Raw genomic sequence first — 19570 nt, forward strand, 5'->3', positions numbered from 1 at the left:
CGCAATGACATTACATAAATTTGTTAGCGGAGACATATATTACTAGACTAAATAATGTGGCGATAACGTTAAAATCATCTATGTTAGAAGAGATTTATGGCATGTTTGTTTACTTGAAATAATTAAGCGAAAAGTATGTGGTAAAGCAGTCCTGTATATTTTTTATATTTAGTATGTGTTATATAGTACAAAGGAAAGTTAGGAATAAAAACAATTCCACTACTCATCATTTGAGACGTCATGATCTAAATAATTCATTTAACCCATTTGTTGAAAGTATAAGTAAATATGTCTTAAATTTGAATATTGATGCAATCAAATAAAAAATTATTTATATTTTCTTTTTAATGGAATTTTTTTTTGTACAACATCGTATTCATTCTTTTCATTCAAACCTGGAAGCGAAGAGAGATTTGAGTTAAACCATACAATAAATATGTTATAACTATATACTGAACTTGTCACCTATGTGAATTGAACTTGAGATCTCCTACTATAGAGAAAATTAGCATTATACAATATTGTTAATAAAGCTTTAGTTGTTGCAAATAAATGTGGTCGTTAAAACTTCGTGAGAGCAATTTACATTATATGACCATCATCATGACAACCTATGTTAATGAGACAACATATCATTATATTATTAGTACGAGACGTTAATGTAGTGATGCACCCTGCCAACATCGAAAACCCTCCCTATATTCATCATATGATGAGCAAAGAGAATCTTTGGTCACAGTTGAGAGAAAACGATAGACATTTTTTTTTTTTTTTTTTATAAACAAAAAAAATGTGGGAAGTTTTGGGTTTGATGTTCCAAGCTGATAAGTCTGTTTGACTGTGATAATAAATAAGGTGAAATTTCTCATAACATCTTCGAACGCAGAAGGGATAGATAACCGTGACTTGACAACATTTTTTTTTTATTTTTTTTTGGAAAAAGACGATGGACATGTGACTTAACATAAGTTAACCAAAACAGTTGGCGCCGATTGGCAGTTCATGCAAATCAATGGGAATGATTGCCCTTCTCCCACAAAAATATCTCATGTGCCCAAAATGCCCGAAAAGCCGCAACCAAATTCCCCTAATTAACAAAGTTACCATAGCGGGACCCACAAGTCTGTTTTTTACCCCCACACTCCGCTGTAAAATGAAAGTTGTTTAACACAAACTTGAAACAGTGCCAGACTGGCCACACAGTTAGAAACTTGGAATCCAACGTGAGGATCGCTGGCTGATTGTCTGATGCCCGTATAAAACCGACGGCCCAGATCTTCCCATCTCGTAAAATCATCCGTTATCGTTCGACTTGAATTCCACAAACACGGAGAGAGAGACTCAGATTTTCCTCTGCCACTGCACCACTTGACCCTCGACGCTGAAACCTCTTCTGGTGGTGGTGCGGGCGGTTCACATTCTAGAGAGAGAGAGAGAGAGAGGAACGGAAGGGTGTTCGTGTTCTGTTGTTCTCTTCCATTGGATCCGACCCGGGTTCTCAATAGGTTAGCCATTTGCTCTCCCTCGTCTGATTTTTTTAATTTTTTTTTGGGTGTGGTTTTTGTGCGATTTGTAGATCTGGGTCTGTTTGTTTTTCGTGTTTGGGTTTGGAAAATTGTGGCTTTTTGGGTTTGATTTGTGGGTTTTGAATTTGGGTTGGATACGTGCATTGTGCGTTTTCTTTTTCTTGTCGAACGGTGTGATTTGTTTTGATTTTATGATGCCAAATGCTGTTTGGTTGGTGAGAAATTCTGAGAAAAGGGGGAAGAAATCATGGGGTTTGAGACCAAAGCATTAGTCTTGACTACTCTTGAGACTGTATGATATTGTGTGGGACCGTTTTTTTCAGAGTGAGATTATCTGGGATTGATCTGTTTGGTAGCTGGGAAAGTAGAGGGAAAGGGGAAAGCTAATAAAGTTTTTGTCTTTAAGAAAAAAAAAATGAATCTCTTATGAATTGATTAATTGCGAACGAGCATCTATGTGGAAATTTCTTTCATGCATTATGTTCTGGATACCCTGGCTCGCTTTGTTGTCAAGATTCATCGTTTTTTCTCATGGATGCATGTTGAAATTGATTTGAAGAAAATTCGAGGTTTAGATCATAGTGCGAATGAGTCTAATAAAATCCTAACTATCAAATGTCGCGATTTACATCAATTCGGCATTAAATCCATTTTTGTTGGTGATGCTTGTTACTGCTTCACCTTGATAAGTTTAACTTTTTTATAATTATAAAAGAAAGATTTTTGGCCTATAGGCCGGTATTAATCGGTTTCACCTATTAGTTTGAGGAAGTTAAAGAGAACTATCCTTTAACTTGTCATTGTCAGTAAGACTCAGTCCATAAGATTAAACTAGAGATGATATTATAATCAGATATGGTATCATATACCAACCCATCACATATTACAATTTTTTTTATTAATATCTGAATCCTTACGTAGCTGTCATTAGATCTTTTTGGTTCTCGCCCCTTATAGATCCGCATCATTGAACTTAATGTATTAGTTTTGATGTTTCTCCAGCAGTGTTATACGTAACAAGATGGTTGCGCAGGACTTCCAAGTTGATTTGAATAAAGCCCTCGTGTTTCAGGTAAGGCTCCCAGTGTTTTTGTTTTTTATTCTTTTATGTGAGCCAATTATGTGCGCTAGATCGCTCCATTTGGATCCGAGGCTCTAAACATTTCATATTTTGTGAAGCTTTCTTGACCCACTCTGAAGATCTTCAGTCTCTTTGCTTGGGGCATTTGCTGCTTGTATTTGGCACCTTCGTTTCTTTCTCTGAAAGTTCATAACATGCATTAAGTTTCTCTTTATAATTTTTTACTTATTTATAAATCTTTGATCTTGCTGCCTGTCTCACTTTATTGTGTTTGATGATTCCTATTGAACTTTATTTTAACTTTTAGCCTTTTACAATCTTTCACAGGTTGGCCATCTTGGAGAAGCATATCAAGAGTGGGTTCACCAGCCGATTGTTAGCAAGGAAGGCCCTCGATTTTTTGAAAGTGAATTTTGGGAGGTACTGCCTCCTCTTGTTAATCCATTACAATTTAGTTTTCATATACTCTTATGGTTGCACAATGCATATGCACCTAGATTGTGTGACTTTGCAGAGCTCCACTTCTGACTCTATTTTCTACTTGAAACAGTTCTTAACCCGCACTGTGTGGTGGGCAGTTCCTGTCATATGGCTACCAGTTGTGTTTTATGCCATCTCAGTGTCCGTACGGATGGGTCATACATTCCCTGAAGTTGCTCTGACAGTTGTTGCTGGGATTTTTGTCTGGACATTGATGGAATACACGTTGCACCGCTTTCTTTTCCACATTGAAACAAAGAGCTACTGGTTTGTTTCTTACAACTCTTTCTCCCCCTGTTTATGTTCTTGTTTACGTGTATACCATATTGTTTGAATTTCTCTGAGACTAATGCACTTGTTTTGCTGAAACTGCTTCAGGGGGAACACTTTACATTATCTTCTTCACGGCTGCCACCATAAGCACCCAATGGACGGCCTGCGACTTGTTTTCCCTCCTGCTGCGACAGCGATTTTATGCATTCCGGTATGTCTATTCTTCCATGTCCCTTCTTGTCCTGCCACGTTATCATTATGTTTCGTTTAAGATTACTGTGGTTAATGATTATTCTGAAGGGTCAAATTACTTCTTTTTGTAATGGAAAGCAAAATTACATGTCCTAGGGCCATGACATAGCCTTGAATTTGATTTGATAGGATATTAAGATTGCATGATTGTCATCTTGAGGTTTACTTAGACGGACCCTAACATAATTACCATTGCATAAATTTGTCTAGGATCGTTTTATATGAAAAGAAAAAAGTTCATTACCAATCGTAACTCTACTGTCATTTGTTGCCAGTTCTGGAACTTGGTGAAGCTGATGTCTTCTCCTACTTTTGCTCCTGCTTTGTTTGGAGGCGGTTTATTGGGCTATGTGATGTATGATTGCACCCATTACTATCTTCATCACGGTCAGCCAACAAGTGAGGTACCCCGAAATCTGAAGGTAAAGATCTGTACACCTTTCATCCCTTGCAGGAATTTTACCCATTTAGACCTAAACCTCTGTTTGCGTTATGGTCATCATAAGAAATTACAAATCTTTTACGCTTGAGCATCTGAAAAAACAGCAGAAAGTTTCTGCATTCGGGAACTAGTCATTGCTGACGAGAATAACATGGGTTTTGTTTGTTTTTGCAGAGATACCACCTGAATCATCACTTCAGGATCCAAGATAAGGGCTTTGGAATAACTTCAAGCCTATGGGACAGGGTGTTCGGAACACTTCCACAACCGAAAGCAGCCAAGAAACTTTGTTAGGATAAGCAAGTGAAGGGGAATTTCGACATTAATCTTGTTTATTTTTGCTGTCTCCTAAATTTGTTGTACGCATGATTTATTTACGTCTTCGGGGTGGCATGGCATGTGGATGGAGGTGTCAATTTCGGTGGTGCTGTCTTGTATAAATTAACATGGATTATTGTCCCCGGATTCATTGCTTGATTTATGGAAGGAGACTTTCTCCTTGTTGTCTATGTTGCCTTGGCTCTCAAGCTATCATCTTGCATGTTTTCCTAGTGGACTTTTTCAAAGTTTGCAATCAATTCCATAGTATTATTCTACGTCGTTTGTTGACTTTAGCGATAGCATCGAGATCGTCAATTGTATGGTCCCAACTTAAAGGATAATATGCCCCACAATCGAGAATATACTCTTATGTGTTTACTACATTCATGATTATTGATAAAAAAAAAGAAAAAAAATTCTGTCATGACATAATTAATCTTCTACAATGCTGGAAGGAGGGAATAACCGTGGTTTGACACTAGCTATCCCCCTCTAAAAAAAAATTGGCATTGCTTTCAAATTTGCAGCAAAGTCGAGAGTGTCAATTCTTGTAGAATTTTGGCATCACCCTGAGCCATATTTTGTTTTTTTTCGTAAAAACAATCCACCTAAAAATTTTGATATCTTCTTAAAAGCTGCTCTTATTCTCTATTTATGCTAAGTAAACGTGCCATTAAGTGTCTCAATTACAATAACGAAAATAAACTTCGAAATGTATACTAGAAATTTTTTTTTTTACTGAAAGGACAATACGTGGGTCTTGACCACTCGAGGAAATTCAGGAGTTACAGCATGGAACATGGCGCGTCCCTGGTCTTCACCAGCCAACGCTCATTTCCATACATAATGATATGAACCAATAATACTGCAACATTTGTCCACCCAATTTTGAAATATGTCTCCACTAAGTCCATCCCATATTGGGCTGGGCTAATTGCTGGTTTGAAATGGACTTGGATTTGATTTTGGGCTGATACCAGAATGAAGTCTGGTGGGGTTTTCTTTAAATTTTTACTTACGCTTTCAGTGATCCACACATACAATGAGAATATTATTATTTTTTAAATAAATGATATTATTTACACTAAGAAAAATAGAATAGATTTAGTCTCACAATATACAAGTATAATATGATTCAAATTCACCTTTAAAAGAATTGAACTTTAAGACCTTTTATTTACAAATTAAGAAATATCACTAAATTGTAGCACTAAATGACAAATAAATTAAAAAAAAAAGAAAAAAAAAAAACAAATACTTGTTTCTTTGGACCTCCAAGACATATTGTTTAATTTTAGAGAATTTTAACGAAAAACTCCGGTACTGTTCATTTTAACGAAAAATCACAATTTTACACTAAAAGGTTAATCATGATACTATTCATTTTACCCTTTATTTTGTCATTTTCGTTAAAATTCAAAGCTTTCAAATTTTTTCCATTAATTTTCCTTTAATTTTATCCAGTAATTCTGTTTGATTTATTTAATTTGTGAAAACTACTATAAAAAAAAAGAAAAGAAAATCTCGGCGGTTTAAGGATCCGATTAGGAACCGGATTTACCGACCCAAAACCATTAGGGTTGCTCTCTCTCACTGCCAGTATTTCAAAAGTGAGTTGTGAAAACTAGTAACATAGGCGGTTGCGTTCTCTTATTCAGATTCTCGCTCTCGTTTGTATTGAGAGATTCATCAACGATTTGGGGCTTTAGGGTTTTTGCTGCTTGTTAATGAGCCACCTCAACTCCTTCATCCCACTGCAATAGAACCAGTACGACTCTCTCTCTCTCTCTCTCTCTCTCTCTCTCTCTCAATTCGTTAACTTTTCCCCTCTCATTTCGAAAGTTTTTTGCTTTGTCGACATGATTGCAGCAATGGCGGCAGACGTGCCAGTGAATCCCCAGGTGGTCAATTCGTGCTGTGCTACGGTAAAGATTTCAAATTTCCAAAATTTTATTTAGTTTTCAATTTTTTGAATTTATTAAAGTGGTATTCGATTTCATTGTTCACCCAATTTTATGCTTGCTATGCAGTGGAAACAGAAGTGCTCGAAGCTCGAAAAGGGACGGAATGCACTGCGGGAAGCTGTGCACTTACTTCAACAGGAGGTTGAAAGAGCTCAAGCCGAGAATTCCAATCTCAAGAAAGGTAAATTTTTTAGGATCCTCGAGACATTAAAAATTTAGTATTGTTAACTAAGCTGTTGAAATGTTAATACTTTCTTAACCTGGGTCACTTGGATTGTGGATTTAATAACGAATTTCACGACTGAGGCTCCTTTCGAGTAGATGTAAATTGGGTACCTGTTTGGTTTATGTCGAAAAGTTTTAAAGTTTAGTTAGTTGTCAAAGCAGTTTATGCTTTTTGGAGTTCCCTACCTGTTACAATTTATGCTCTAGTGTTATTACTTTACTTGTTACATTTGTATGTTTCATGTTAAACACTATGGTTCTTTCTGTGTCGAAATTTAGAACCAGATGCAAAACTAGGTTACTTAAATGAACTCTCAGTCAATATGAAATGTTAGTTTGTATATAGTTATGATAGAGAGTGGTGATAACTTTTCCAAGTGACTAACCGCCTTTTCTTGCTTTTGTAACTCTGTACTTGCAGCACTCGAGGAAGAACAAGCACGGGCAGATATTGAGAAAGAGGAGAAAGAGAAAGCATCTGCTGCTAGGTTATCTTTGGAGAATGAAATTTCTAGGTTGAAATCTGAGATTTCCGTAAAGCCGAGAGGAAATGTAGATGCCCAATATAAAGGTGAAATAAACCTTCTCAAAGCACAAGTTTCTGACCGGGACAAGGAAATTAATCAGCTCAAGGATCTTATTGAGAGAGAGAAGAAAAGGGAAGACTCAGCACGTAAGAATGCCAATGTTGAGAAAGAGGAGAAAGTAAAAGAATCTGCTGCTAGGGCATCTCTGGAGAACGAAATTTCTGAGTTGAAATCTGAGATATATTCTCTAAAGCAGAGAGGAAATGCAGATGGTCAAGATAAAAGTGAAGTAAACCTGCTTAAAGCTCAAATTGATGACTATGAAAAGAAAATTAATCATCTCAAGGAGCTTATCGAGAGAGAGAAGAAAAGGGCAGACTCGGCAAGTAAGAATGTAGAAGTGGAGAAGAAGAAAGCTTCCGAAGCACGAAAATCTGCTAAAGCTGAAAAAAGTAAGACTGATGACGAAAGGAAGCGTGCCAATATTGAAAGAGAGAAGGCTGAGAATTATGGGCTTCAGTTGGAGGTACTGAAGAAAGAAGCTCATAAAGTGAATTCTGATTTGGCTTCTGAGACATTGAAGCTTGTTGAGGCAAACAAGAAGCTCGAGGGAGAAAAACAGAAGGTGGTCAAGGAGAGAGAGATTGCAAATTCAGAGAAGGCCAAGGCTGATGAGCAAAGGAAGTTTGCTGAAGGCAATAGGAAGATGACTATGGAAGAAAAATATCGTGCTGAATGTTTATCTATGGAACTGGTAGAGAGTAGGAAAAGGGTTGATGAGTTACAGAAAGAGATAAATGAAATTAGGCCCTTAAAAGAATTGGCTGAGGCTCCAAACGCACAATCTTTTAACAATAGAAGTGGTGTAGCTTTCCAAGAGAGTAAATCAGATGAATTGAAATTGGTTTTGGAGCATCCAAATTTTGAGGAACTGAACAAAAGGTATGAAATTGGAAAACAGAAGGTAATCAAGGAGAAAAAACAGGCAGAATCAGAGAGGGTGAAAGCTGAAAAGCAGAAAAAGCTTGTGGAAGTGAATCGGAAGAAGGCGTTGGAAGAAAAATCTCGTGCTGATCATCTGTCTAGACAGTTGGATGATGCTAAGAAGAAGATTGAGGAATTATCCTCCAGAAAATTAATTGATGCATCTGCCGTCGAACTTCGGAAAGATAAGGTTGCTGAAAGTGCGATAGTGAAACACTTGAAGAAACAACTCAAGTTTGAGAAAAAGCAAAGAAATCATGCTAATGAAGTGGTCAAGCTGGAAAGAAGTCGGAATAGTATCTTGCAACAGGAACTAGGTCGCTTGGAAGTGGAGTTTAATCAATTTTCACAGCGCCTGGGTATGCTAAATAAGGCTTTTTCTCATAGTGCTGAAGGTACAGATGACCTAAAAAAGGTTCGTATTTCTCAGTCTAATCTCTATTGCTACCATATTTCAATTTGATTTTGTAGATAATAACTTAGTATTGTTAGCTTTCATGATATTGGTTAGGAATCTAAACTTGGAGCATTACATGCGTGTTTTAGCATTTGATACGGCTACTGTTGATTTATTTTCTTTTTTCAGGCGTGGTTGATGACAAATGAACCTTTTTCATCTGATGGCTTTTAGTGTTGTAATCTGGTGGGTAGAGCATAAGTGTGCTCATTATTCTACTTTGATGCTTGGAAAGTTCTAGAATAATACCAGAATAACACTAATATGGTTTAAACTTCAAAATAGGTGTCTTAAGTTGGTAAGTCATTTGTTTGAACTCCACCCTCCAGCCCTGAAACATTTCTTCTACCTATTGTACTAGTCTAGTTGTAGTTTTGTGTCAAATAGTCGTGTGTCCTTGTACATGTGACTTACGCCAGTTAGCCTTTCAAATATTTAGTTTTGCTTCTAATGCATGGATTTTGATTGAATATTTATGTGGATGCCTTGTCTTTAATAAGCACAAATTTTCTTTCTTGGCTTTTACATTGTTTACCCCAATGTTATCAGTAATTTCACAACATTGTAGTCTTATTCTATTTACTGAAATGGGCTTGTGCAATTTGTAGATGAACCTTCAAAGTGGAGTTAAGCGTCTCAAGCCTGGCTGCCCAATTTTGGATGCAAGAGAAGCCACACAACATACCGCACCGTTTCTTCTTTTATCTGGAGGAAACTGCATTGATTCTATTTCAGGTATTGATTCTATATTGGAGTCTCCAGTCAGAGGCTCTAACCGAAAAATGTTACAGAGTTCTGCAATACATTCCAGTAGGGAATCTTTTTCTGATAGACAGTTGGTGGGCTCACAGGAAAAATTGGTTGAGGAGAATGTGCAACCAACAATATCCAACTTATCTGCTGAGGTTACCAAAATAAATTGCAATGAAAATGCTGCTGTGGTTGCCGAAAACAGTGTCAGAAGTCCTTATAGAACTGATGGGGTTGGAAAAGTTAATGAGCATAGCAGGAAAAGAAAGAGGATACTTCACGCAGTTGAATCAATTGAGGATTTATATACAGAGGGTAAGAAGTTGCACCTGCGGATAGAGGAAAAACTTTCTGTCTTGCATTGTTTGTTGAACAAGCAAATGATAAAACATTATGAAGAAGCGATGTATCTGCTTCCTAGTCTGCAGGGTAATGCAATGCATGGAAAGCAATATGAAAAGGGAAATGAAGGTATCGAAGATAAACTGGCAAGGCAGAAGTATGCTGACAGTGATGAGCAAAAGATGGCCAATAAATTTGAAAATGAAGTCTTTGGATATGCAAATATCTACAGACAAGTTCCATCAAATGCTAATGAGCTGATAGGGGTTGCTCCAGCAAGCAGAGAAGCTGCTACAAGTGATTTTGAAACTTTGGCAAGTTTTGATGAAGTAACTGATGGGAACTACCTGAAACTGTTAGAACTGGACAATGCTTCTGATGAGGAATGCTACAGGATGGCAATGGAAATGCCACTGTCTCCCACACTTCCCGAGATTGAGGTTCAAGGTCTTGAAGCATCCGGTGCAGATAATCTTAAACCTTCATCAAGGGAATCCTACTGTGAAGGATCGACAAGTAAAGAAGAAAAACAGTCACCCTCTTACGGAGTTGAAGTTGATGCTGTTGACATACTAGGGAAGAGCGGGGATGTTTTTGGTAATTCTGTTACAACGACAAAAGCTTGTGATCTCAAGGACTCTGGTACCCAACTGATGTCTGATGCTCCGCTTGCAAGAAATGTGGAGGCTGTGTTCCCCCTAGGAAGTGAACTTGGATATCTGGTGTTATCTAATTTTAAGGACAGTAGCAGCATTTCTAGGATATGTTTTGCCTTCAGAGCTTGTATCACACGGTACCCTTTAATTACTCACACAGATTGGAGGGTGCAAGAAATTTTGCTTGCTCTCAAGACTGAAGAAAAACTATCTCCCAAGTAAATACTCTCTCTTTCTCTCTCTCTGTTTTTCAGTCCTTATATTGATCTAATCTTGTTTTGTTTTCGAACTGCGAATTGGTTTTGATAATGTGGTCTTGTGCTTAGTATACTAGTGGATATATGTGCTAATTGGTTTATTTTTGGTGAGCCTGTATAGGGAAAAGGTTTGCGTATTCTTTTCATTGTTGCTGCTTAACTTCTCCACTGCCGCTCTGATCAAATTTGAGAGCTTGAATTGGACGTCAAACCCCTGCTTGGATTCTTATGTTCGACACATGTGCTCAGGTTTGTTGTTTTTTTCCTTGCTCATGCCATGTCATAATTTAGAGAAACATTATTGGTTTCATCCTCCATTTTGTTCATAAACTTATTGTTTTATTCCATTTATGCAGTGATGTCTGATTGGGAGGGGAGAAGCATATTTGCAGAATTTGGTAGTTTGGAGGAATCACTTAGTGTCATGGAGGATTCCCTAATAAATGGAAGATTTGTGGTGTGTAAGGATTATTCTTCAGAGACCTTGGTTGATGGGGTTCATATATCCTCTCAACCAGCATCAGCCGATGAGTTGGTAGCAGGGAGCATTGTTTTAGCATCAATATGTGCAGCACTTGACCACACTGGTTTTATATGCGAAATGTCCTACAATATTTTGCAGATTGGCAGGTCCAATCATTCATTGGTTCTGAGTATCCTGCATGTTTTTGCTTACCTGGGTGGAGAGAAGTTTCTTAACTTTGGCAATTCCAATTTAGTGATTATCATGAAATCTATAGTTACACATCTCGAGGGAGTAAGCTCATCAGATACTGCTAGTTGTTTTATTCCATCTGTGAGCAACTCTCGAATTATGTTCAGTCCATGTGTCAAATGCCCATTTTCTGAGGATTCTGTCTCTGTAGACGCTGCTACATCATTGCTTTTAGAAAGGCTCCAAATGAATGCTTCTATTCAACCAAACACTTCTACCAGTTTCATGCTTTGCGAGCTCAGCGACCTCCTATCATTGGTGGAGTTGGTTGCAAGCATCGTGGTATGTTTTAATCCCTTCTGAGTTTAGAATTTTCTCAACTCGCTGTTGTCTTTTCAATTTTGAAAATTTATTCGTTCAGATGGTTATCAGGTACTAATTTTTGGACTTGCCACTTGTTTTTCTCTTTTGAATGCAGAGTTGGGAATGGACAAGTGCTAATATTATCCCTCGGCTATTGAAAGTTATGGAATCATGCATGGCTGAGAATGTGATTGCTGGAATTGTTATTCTCCTTGGTCAGCTTGGGAGGTATGCCTTTGATTAATTTGCCTTGCATTTTTTAATTTTTTTTTGGTTTTTTTTGCTGGAATTATTGTTTCTTTACTTTCTTCTAATCTTTATATTGGGCCAAATGTCATAATGCTACTTGTGCCAGGACTTGAGTTTAACGATACATTACTCAATTTCAGGATCGGTGTTAATGCCCTTGGATATGGAGATAAGGAAGTTGAATTCTTGAGGGGGGAATTATCTGCATTTTTATGTAGGGACTCTGCAACGAGTGTCGGCCTTCCTACTCAAATTGCCACTGTCACGGCATTATTGGGGCTTCTCTCTTCTGATTTCAAAACAATTATTCAGAATAATGCAAACTCAGCAGCCATTGGAAGTCGGTTTGGTCATGCTGAGTCTATAAGAAAGTGGTTTTCTTTGCTGCCGAAGAAGCAACAAGATTTTTCATTCGGCCTTCTGCAAACAGCGGGTATGGAACCTGAGCCTGAGATACCGTGTTGCAAAACTTGATGTGGTCGCAAGGGTTCCCTGATGTGTTGTTGAAATGTACACGCAAATTTTTGAAAGGTTCGTTTAAATTTTCATCTTCTCGTTGGGGAGAATTGAGATTAACCGGGAGTAGGAAATTTTGTTGATTTCCACCACCGAGTAGGGTGGAGAAATTGAGGATTCAGAGACATCCAACGTGAATGCGTTTTTGTTATTTTCACGGAAGAACTTAGCAAGTTTCTGAGCCAGTTATTGTGATGGAATGAATGTAAATTTTGTTTTGAAACCGTTGCATCAGATGATTAAATTTTTGTTGAGCTTTAACCTTTCCGGCAAATATATTACCTATATTCTTGATCAACTTACAATGTTGTTCTGCACAGAGTGAAACTTAATAGCCACATCTTAAAATACAGAAAAGAGCAAATCGAAAATGTCTTTGGACAAAAGGACAATTTTAACAATTTGAAGTGAAGAGGTAACATGGTAACCAATTCCCAACACATGGATTGTTATGCCATGCAGTGGGTATTTTCAGTACGACACAATAGTTTTAGTTACAAAACTTAATTATACGAAGTACTTAGGAAATTATTTAATAACGAAAAAATTTGCAAATATTTTATAATGTTTCAACGTACGACATGCATATGATGAATAACAGACTAAAATTGTGGTCAAGTATCCAATGGTCATGTTTCAGCATACAGCATGCACATGATGGTTTCACTTGTACATACGAGAAAACCCCGAAAATTTATATTTTAAGAGTTTGCTTGGTAAAGGAAAAGGAAAAAAAGGAAGAAAACCACTTTGTTAGGGTTTTATATCAAAATTGAGCACCAAAACAAGGAAGCCTCAAAACTCAAGCGGTGTGGGAAGAACCTTCTCGTGTCTCTTTCTTCCAATTTCTCTTTTGACACGTCGATACAACGAAAAAACAAAGCTTCCTCTCTTTGCACAATTAAAGTTTACTGTCATGTGGTATGAAAGCTTATACCAGCTGGTAATCCTTCACTCTAGGAAATCTTACAAGGCTTATGCTGCTTGGTAAGAAAACATTAAATTTTCTAATTACCAGCTTTTCACATGCTGGTCAATCCATGCATTACCCTAGAAAATATCTGGCGATAGGCATTTCTTACTGAAGTTGTTTGGCCTGTTATCTGCATATGAAAGGCTCATATGAAAAAGCACTTAACTTCTGTATAGAAACCAAACCAGAAGAAACATTTTGTTTCAAACCTCTGTGATTGCAAACAAAGAAGGAAGAGGAGGAATGCTTTGTTCATTTCTGAAGAAGTTATCTGGATCAACCTTGCTCTTCACTTGTGCCAGCCTCTTGAAGTTACCCTTGAAGTACCTTGTTCCCCAAGCACTTGCCTCCAAGAAGTTTGTGTTGTCTTCCTTGTTGGCACTCAGATCAAGATCCTTGTAATTTATATAGGCACCCCTTGGAGACCTGGAAACATAAGGGCCCATGAATATGTAAAGCATTGTTATCCATTTGATATGTTTGTTGGTTTCCTCCACCCCGCTTCCATCCCACTTCACTATGTACTGCATGTTGAACAAATTACCTTTTCTGTGAGGAAATGGAGTTTCATATTCTGAAATCTCATTCATTCTTCCACCATATGGATCCAAAATCATGTGCACATTTTGTTCCTGCTGAAACCCCTCCCAAATCCCTTGGAGTCCCGGTTTGGGTATTGGGTTCTTCACAAAGTCGGATTTGGTTTTGAAATTCATCTTCCAGAGGGGATTTTTACATAGCAAGACATCTAAGGGCTGGCCTTTTTGGAATCCAGCAAAGTACTGAGCTGATTGGATCCAACTCATCTCAATGCAGTCTTTTGCCTGCAATCCCAGCTTCATCAGTGGCATTAATCTGTCAATTCCTCCAAGAAACAGTGATTGGAAAGATGCTTGAACAGTTTTCTGATTCCCAATCCCCACATTCTGAATTATGACTCGGATGAAAAGATCCTCATGAAATTTATCTGCAATGTATTGCCATCTGTGAACAAGGCTGCCGGCTCCTGCTGCTAGGGTTTTGTGAACTGTAAAACCGGTCACGATCTTCGGAACCTGAATCAATTTGATTTTCCAAGAAACTATGACCCCAAAACTTGATCCTCCACCTCCTCTGATGGCCCAAAACAAATCCTCACCCATTGTTCTGTCAAGGATTCTTCCATTCACATCAATGAATCGAGCATCTACGACATTATCAGCTGCCAGGCCGTGCTTCCTGATTAGGGTTCCAAACCCACCTCCACTCAAGTGCCCTCCAATACCAACAGTAGGGCACAATCCTCCTGGAAATCCATGGACCCCACTTTTCTTGGCAATGCTATAATAAAGCTCACCAAGTGTGGCTCCTGACTGAACCCAAGCTGTCTCGTCTGCAAGGTTGACCTCAATGCACCGGAGATTGATCAAGTCAATGATGATAAATGAGGTTTTGCAGAGGTAAGATAGGCCTTCATAATCATGTCGTCCACTTTTAACCCTGACTTGCAAGCCAAGTTTCTTGCTGCAAAGAACAGCTGCTTGGATTTCAGACTCATGGAAAGGTGTGACAAGGAGAAGAGGCTTTGACGTGGAGTTTAACCATCTGGGGTTTTGTTGGGAAGATTGCAAAAGATGAATACAAGGAAGAGTTTGAGGTGTGAATGTTTTGATCAGAAATTTTGGTGTAGTAACTGGATTTTTCTGTCATGCACTGACTGAAAATTTCACTACTGATGGAAACCGAAATTGCAAATGGAACTGAGACCAAAAACAAAGAAGCTAATAGTTTAATGAACTCCATCTCTTTGAGGAATTTAGGCCTTCAGATTCTCATGATACTGGTTTGGCTGCATATATATACTGAGTGCTCCATTTTCTTGGTGGGGATGAAATATTTAACTTAACTAGCAAGCTATAGTAGATATGCTGAATTCGGCTTGTTCTAATCATCTGGTGCGTATTTATAGGAACAAAAGGAAACAAAGTGATGATTCCGATGGAGTGAATTGAGGGTCTACCATCTACCACATTAAAGCAAAAAATTTGCATATAATTCAATCGGCACTAGGCATTTGAAGTTAAACTCTTGCCGTTTTCTTGTTGAGATAGTAACCCACGCAAGTCACCTAACCTTACTTATTTTGTGCAAAATATCTGGCTATTTAAATATGGAGTCATTGACCCTAACATATGATACGATGTTGAAATTTTTGTATGAAACTGTAATTTATAATTAAATTTTTTATAATCTGCAAAAATATCAAGCTGTAGTTTGCTGATATGTAAAAAAATTAAGCATATAGAGGATAAGGATTGTCCTCATTTTTTGTCACTTAAGCACTAGTAGCAAGAATCAACTGAATTCATTCTTATTAATGAAGTAGAAGACGTAGTCACGTAGCCAATTCCACTTGGTGCAACATTGGCACAACATATGGGCTAATGCACGTGGGACTTCCGTATGCTCTGAGTTCTGCATGGTTGCAATGTGTGGTCGAACTACATATTTCCACCTGCCAACTTACAAAGATCCATCTAGAACTAGATCTTCACATATACCTTTAATGCACCAACTGGCTCTTCTCTTTGAGGGCGAAAATGCCCGACTCGATCCTCCCGTTCTAGGCGTTAGGATGGAAGGGGATCCTTTCCGATCAAATCCATTTAGTTCGGGATTCAGGCTGTTGAATTTTGATCCAACGTTATAGTTATTAAAACTTTTTAAGAGGTCCCCTGTTTATAACTATTTTATCAAATTTTAACGATCCAGACCTCGAACTAGGTGGATTTGGTAGAAAGGGATTTGGAGAGGATCCCTTTCCGTCTAGGATCAACATGTGTTGAAAGGGTCATATCTGCTGACATTATCAAACGCGATGTGGCAGCTCATTTGCATGCCACATTACTTAATTAAATGTTTCAAGAACACACACCTAAAGGGGGCACTCGATACAAGGGGTTGATTGTTGTCCACATTACTGATCCACAGTTTTTTATGTTTCTCATTGTTCTTCTAAGTCGTAAACATCTTCGTGGAAGTGCCACATAGGTTTTTAGATATAAGGAAGCTACGCTGCGTTTGTAGTTTGAAGATGATTTATATCGATAATCGTCATGTATTATCGGCGATTTTGAGACTCGTTATTCCAGTCATCAAGAAAATTAGCCATTTTACTTGACATTATTAAGAGTTTCGTACAGGAAAGGCTTTTAACTACATCAGAGATCATAACATATAACTTAAGTTATGATTATAAGAGGTTGTTATGTCATCATTATTTTAATCCTATCATTAGGCTTTGCTAGGTCTGAGAACTGGCTTGGGCCTTATTAATGCCCTCTCGGCCCAATAAATCTGTTAAGTAACTCGAGAGTCAAAACAGGAATATCCGAAACGCAGGTCCACAAAAATAATTTTTTTTGCTTTTTGTTTTTTGTCGAACTATAAATTTTGTTAGATTAGGTATTAGATTAGTTACCTGCAGAGTTTGAATCACGTGTCATACCACAAAAATTCTTCCTTGGGTGGGCGAGTTTATCGAGACCACGCCTGCCTCATTTTATGCGAGTGGGTGTGGGGTTTACTGGTGGTTACCCCACGAAAACGTTTCTAGATTGAATTTCTTAGAATCGGAAATAACCAATCAAACTTAACCCCCTTAATTAAGCACACGTCATCCCAAGCTTGTGTTTTTATGAGACTTACTTGTCTTTATTAACAAACTTTTATTATCTGAACATCATAAGTGTAATGTTTATTCTATTTATCATCATCTAAATATCATACCTGCAACAATCATTGAATTTATAGATCGTTTAGTTATCTATGTGTGTTAATAAATCAATGGTTTTGGCAACAAGTATCATCCTCATGATAAACCTTCCACTTGTTTTATGCATATAAATAATTAAAGGATCTTTAAATTGAATAATTTTTTTGCCTATATAACATTTAGATAATGAGAAAGAGATTGAACGATTCTGATTATGATGTTTAGACTGTAAATCAAGGTTGGTTATCATATAAGGGTACACGCATTATGCTATTAGGAAACTTGTCAACTTGATTCTAAAATTCAACTCTTAAATTGGGCATTCGTATTTGATTATCAATAATACTAGCTCATCTGTTGAAAAAAAAGAAAAAGAAAGATGGAGGGTCATATTAAAATTTGTCAATTTGATTCTAAAATCCAACAACTCTTAAATTGGTACAAAATTTTGCTCGCTCTTGAAGAAGTTTTCGTAATCAACCCCACCCTTTATCTTAGCTAATCGCTCAAAATTTCGTTTGAAATACTTTTCACCCCAAACCTTTGCTTCCTCCAAAGTTCCTTTGATATTTCTTCCAATGTCCAAATCCCTGTAGTTAATATATGCAGCCCTACGGTTTTTAGTCACAAATGGAGCCATGAAGTTGTAAACCCTATTGATCCCCTCCAAATGCTTCTTCTCAGCCAAAGCTCCCCCCTCAAACCACTTAGTGAAGTACTGAATGTTGTACAAGACTCCAGCTCTATGTGGAAACGGAGTAAAATCTTCTGAAATCTCAGCCATTTGTCCACCATACGGATCCCAAATCATTATAGCAGGAGCGTCACCATCTTGCATCACCTTCCATATGGCTTCTAAGTGCTTTTCTGAGATGGGTTTTGTCACAAAATCACTTTTGGCTTTCAAGAAGCCCTTTTGGACATGGTTTCTGTCGAAATAAAGCTCTAATTGCTGTCCGGGATCCTCACCATTGATGTAGAAAATAGATTAAATCCAGCTTATTTCCTTGCAGTCCTTAGGTTTCAAACCCAACTGAGGAAAGCTCTTTTGCATCAAGGGGACTAGCTGATCAGTGGTGCCAAGAAACAGGGCATTGAAATTGGCCTGGATTGTTTTGCCACCTTGTGAACCTTTTCCCGTAAAAAGAATGACTCTTATGAACAGATCTTTATGAAACTTGGGAGCAATGGCTTGCCACCTGTGAACCAATTTGGTTGCGTTTTGTTCTAGGGTTCTGGGGATTGTGAAAACCGTGACCTTCGGAGGGACCGGAGCCAACTTGATCTTCCATTCAAGTACAACTCCAAGGCTTGCAGCTCCACCTCCTCTAATGGCCCAAACTAAGTCCTCCCCCATCGATTGTCTGTCAACAACAGCTCCGTCTGCTGTGACCACGATTGCATCCACAGCATTATCACTTGAAAGCCCAAATTTCCTCATCAATACGCCCTGCCCTCCGCCGGTGATATAAGTTTGCCTCTGCTTTCCTTGGCAACATGGTAGTAAAGCTCACCAAGTGTTGTACCGGATTGAACCCATGCAGTGCGTTTTTCTCTGTTGACTTTAACCTTATTAGACTTGACGAGATCGATGATGATGAAGGGTACATCTGCTTTGTAAGAGAGGGCCTCATGGTCGTGACCCCCGCTTCGAATCCTAACCTGCAGGCGATGTATTTTACTACAAATGATGGCAGCTTGCATGTGTTCGTATAGATACGCTGTGATGATGTATAGAAGCTTCTGATTCGTGCTGTTGAATCTAAGGTTTTGGATGGAGGAATCAAAGGCGGATGAAAATGAAGGGGAATGAGTATCGAGCAAAAATGTGCCTGCGTTGGTTAAAGATTCTTTCGAATGGAAGCCAACGCAACTATCAAAATTTAATTCATGGATGAGGTTATATCTTGCAGAAGAAACTGAGAAGAAGGAAGAAACTACTGCAAATGTTAGAAGGTGAGGCATTTTTGCTTCCCACTCCAATATTGCTTCTGTTGGCTGCTTAATTTAAACTTTAATTTCTCTCTTAAAATCGGTAAAGAATTTTGTAACTGGAAACAAATTAAAGCACATTGAAACTGAAAGCTCGACAAATTTCCTTAATAATGATATCGTTTATAAATAAAGAATTGTGCTTTTGTGTTTATAGAATGTTTCGAGTACATTTTCTTGAAACACAATCAATGGTCAGCGTTGCCTAAAGAAAAAAAAATCAATGGTCAGTTAGCTAGTTGACCAAAGGAAAACTAAAAACGAAGTATAACTTTTGTTACGACCCCTTGAATTAGTTGAAGTAAAAACCTTTGTGAGCTTGAGGGTGCCTATATTATGTTGAGAATTATTATCAAATTAGTTTATCAGTATAATTTGTAAATTTTTTTCACATAACTTAACTTGAGTGGAAGTGTTTGCACACTGCCTAACCATCAGTTTAACCCATGTTTACGGGCTAAGCCATTGAAAAGAACTATTATTTATTTGCTAGAATAAACCCATTAATCCATAGTGCATATTAGTTACATT

At 37.8% G+C, this 19570-nt stretch overlaps 4 protein-coding genes and 1 pseudogene across 5 annotated transcripts; 2 read left to right on the forward strand and 3 right to left on the reverse strand.

Annotated features, from left to right (window-relative positions):
• The first annotated feature begins 1222 nt into the window (after nt 1-1222).
• On the forward strand, nt 1223-4563 carry LOC137725745 (dihydroceramide fatty acyl 2-hydroxylase FAH1-like). Of its 2 annotated transcripts, none has more exons than XM_068464520.1 (7): nt 1223-1505; nt 2532-2598; nt 2935-3027; nt 3158-3354; nt 3466-3571; nt 3888-4034; nt 4229-4563. In XM_068464520.1, the coding sequence occupies exons 2-7, from the start codon at nt 2548-2550 to the stop codon at nt 4346-4348; spliced, it is 714 nt and encodes a 237-aa protein (XP_068320621.1). In that variant the 5' UTR covers nt 1223-1505; nt 2532-2547; the 3' UTR covers nt 4349-4563. The 2 variants fall into 2 exon arrangements, with proteins under 2 accessions (XP_068320621.1, XP_068320619.1); XM_068464518.1 differs by having other exon boundaries at nt 1224-1505; nt 2529-2598.
• Nucleotides 4564-5992: 1429 nt separating this feature from the next.
• Nucleotides 5993-12581, forward strand: LOC137726024 (uncharacterized). The gene is made up of 9 exons (XM_068464881.1): nt 5993-6143; nt 6245-6300; nt 6406-6520; nt 6986-8490; nt 9141-10498; nt 10659-10786; nt 10894-11534; nt 11671-11783; nt 11945-12581. The coding sequence occupies exons 2-9, from the start codon at nt 6247-6249 to the stop codon at nt 12276-12278; spliced, it is 4248 nt and encodes a 1415-aa protein (XP_068320982.1). The 5' UTR covers nt 5993-6143; nt 6245-6246; the 3' UTR covers nt 12279-12581.
• Nucleotides 12582-13496: 915 nt separating this feature from the next.
• Nucleotides 13497-15075, reverse strand: LOC137724185 (berberine bridge enzyme-like 22; annotated as a pseudogene).
• A 2402-nt stretch (nt 15076-17477) lies between these two features.
• Nucleotides 17478-17858, reverse strand: LOC137724614 (berberine bridge enzyme-like 10). The gene has a single exon (XM_068463371.1). The coding sequence runs from the start codon at nt 17856-17858 to the stop codon at nt 17478-17480; it is 381 nt and encodes a 126-aa protein (XP_068319472.1).
• A 177-nt stretch (nt 17859-18035) lies between these two features.
• On the reverse strand, nt 18036-18488 carry LOC137724615 (tetrahydroberberine oxidase-like). Its single transcript, XM_068463372.1, has one exon. It carries the CDS (start codon nt 18486-18488, stop codon nt 18036-18038), a length of 453 nt encoding a protein of 150 aa, XP_068319473.1.
• Between the last annotated feature and the right edge of the window lie 1082 nt (nt 18489-19570).

Source organism: Pyrus communis, chromosome 2, assembly GCF_963583255.1.
Source record: "Pyrus communis chromosome 2, drPyrComm1.1, whole genome shotgun sequence".
Lineage (NCBI taxonomy): Eukaryota > Viridiplantae > Streptophyta > Magnoliopsida > Rosales > Rosaceae > Pyrus > Pyrus communis.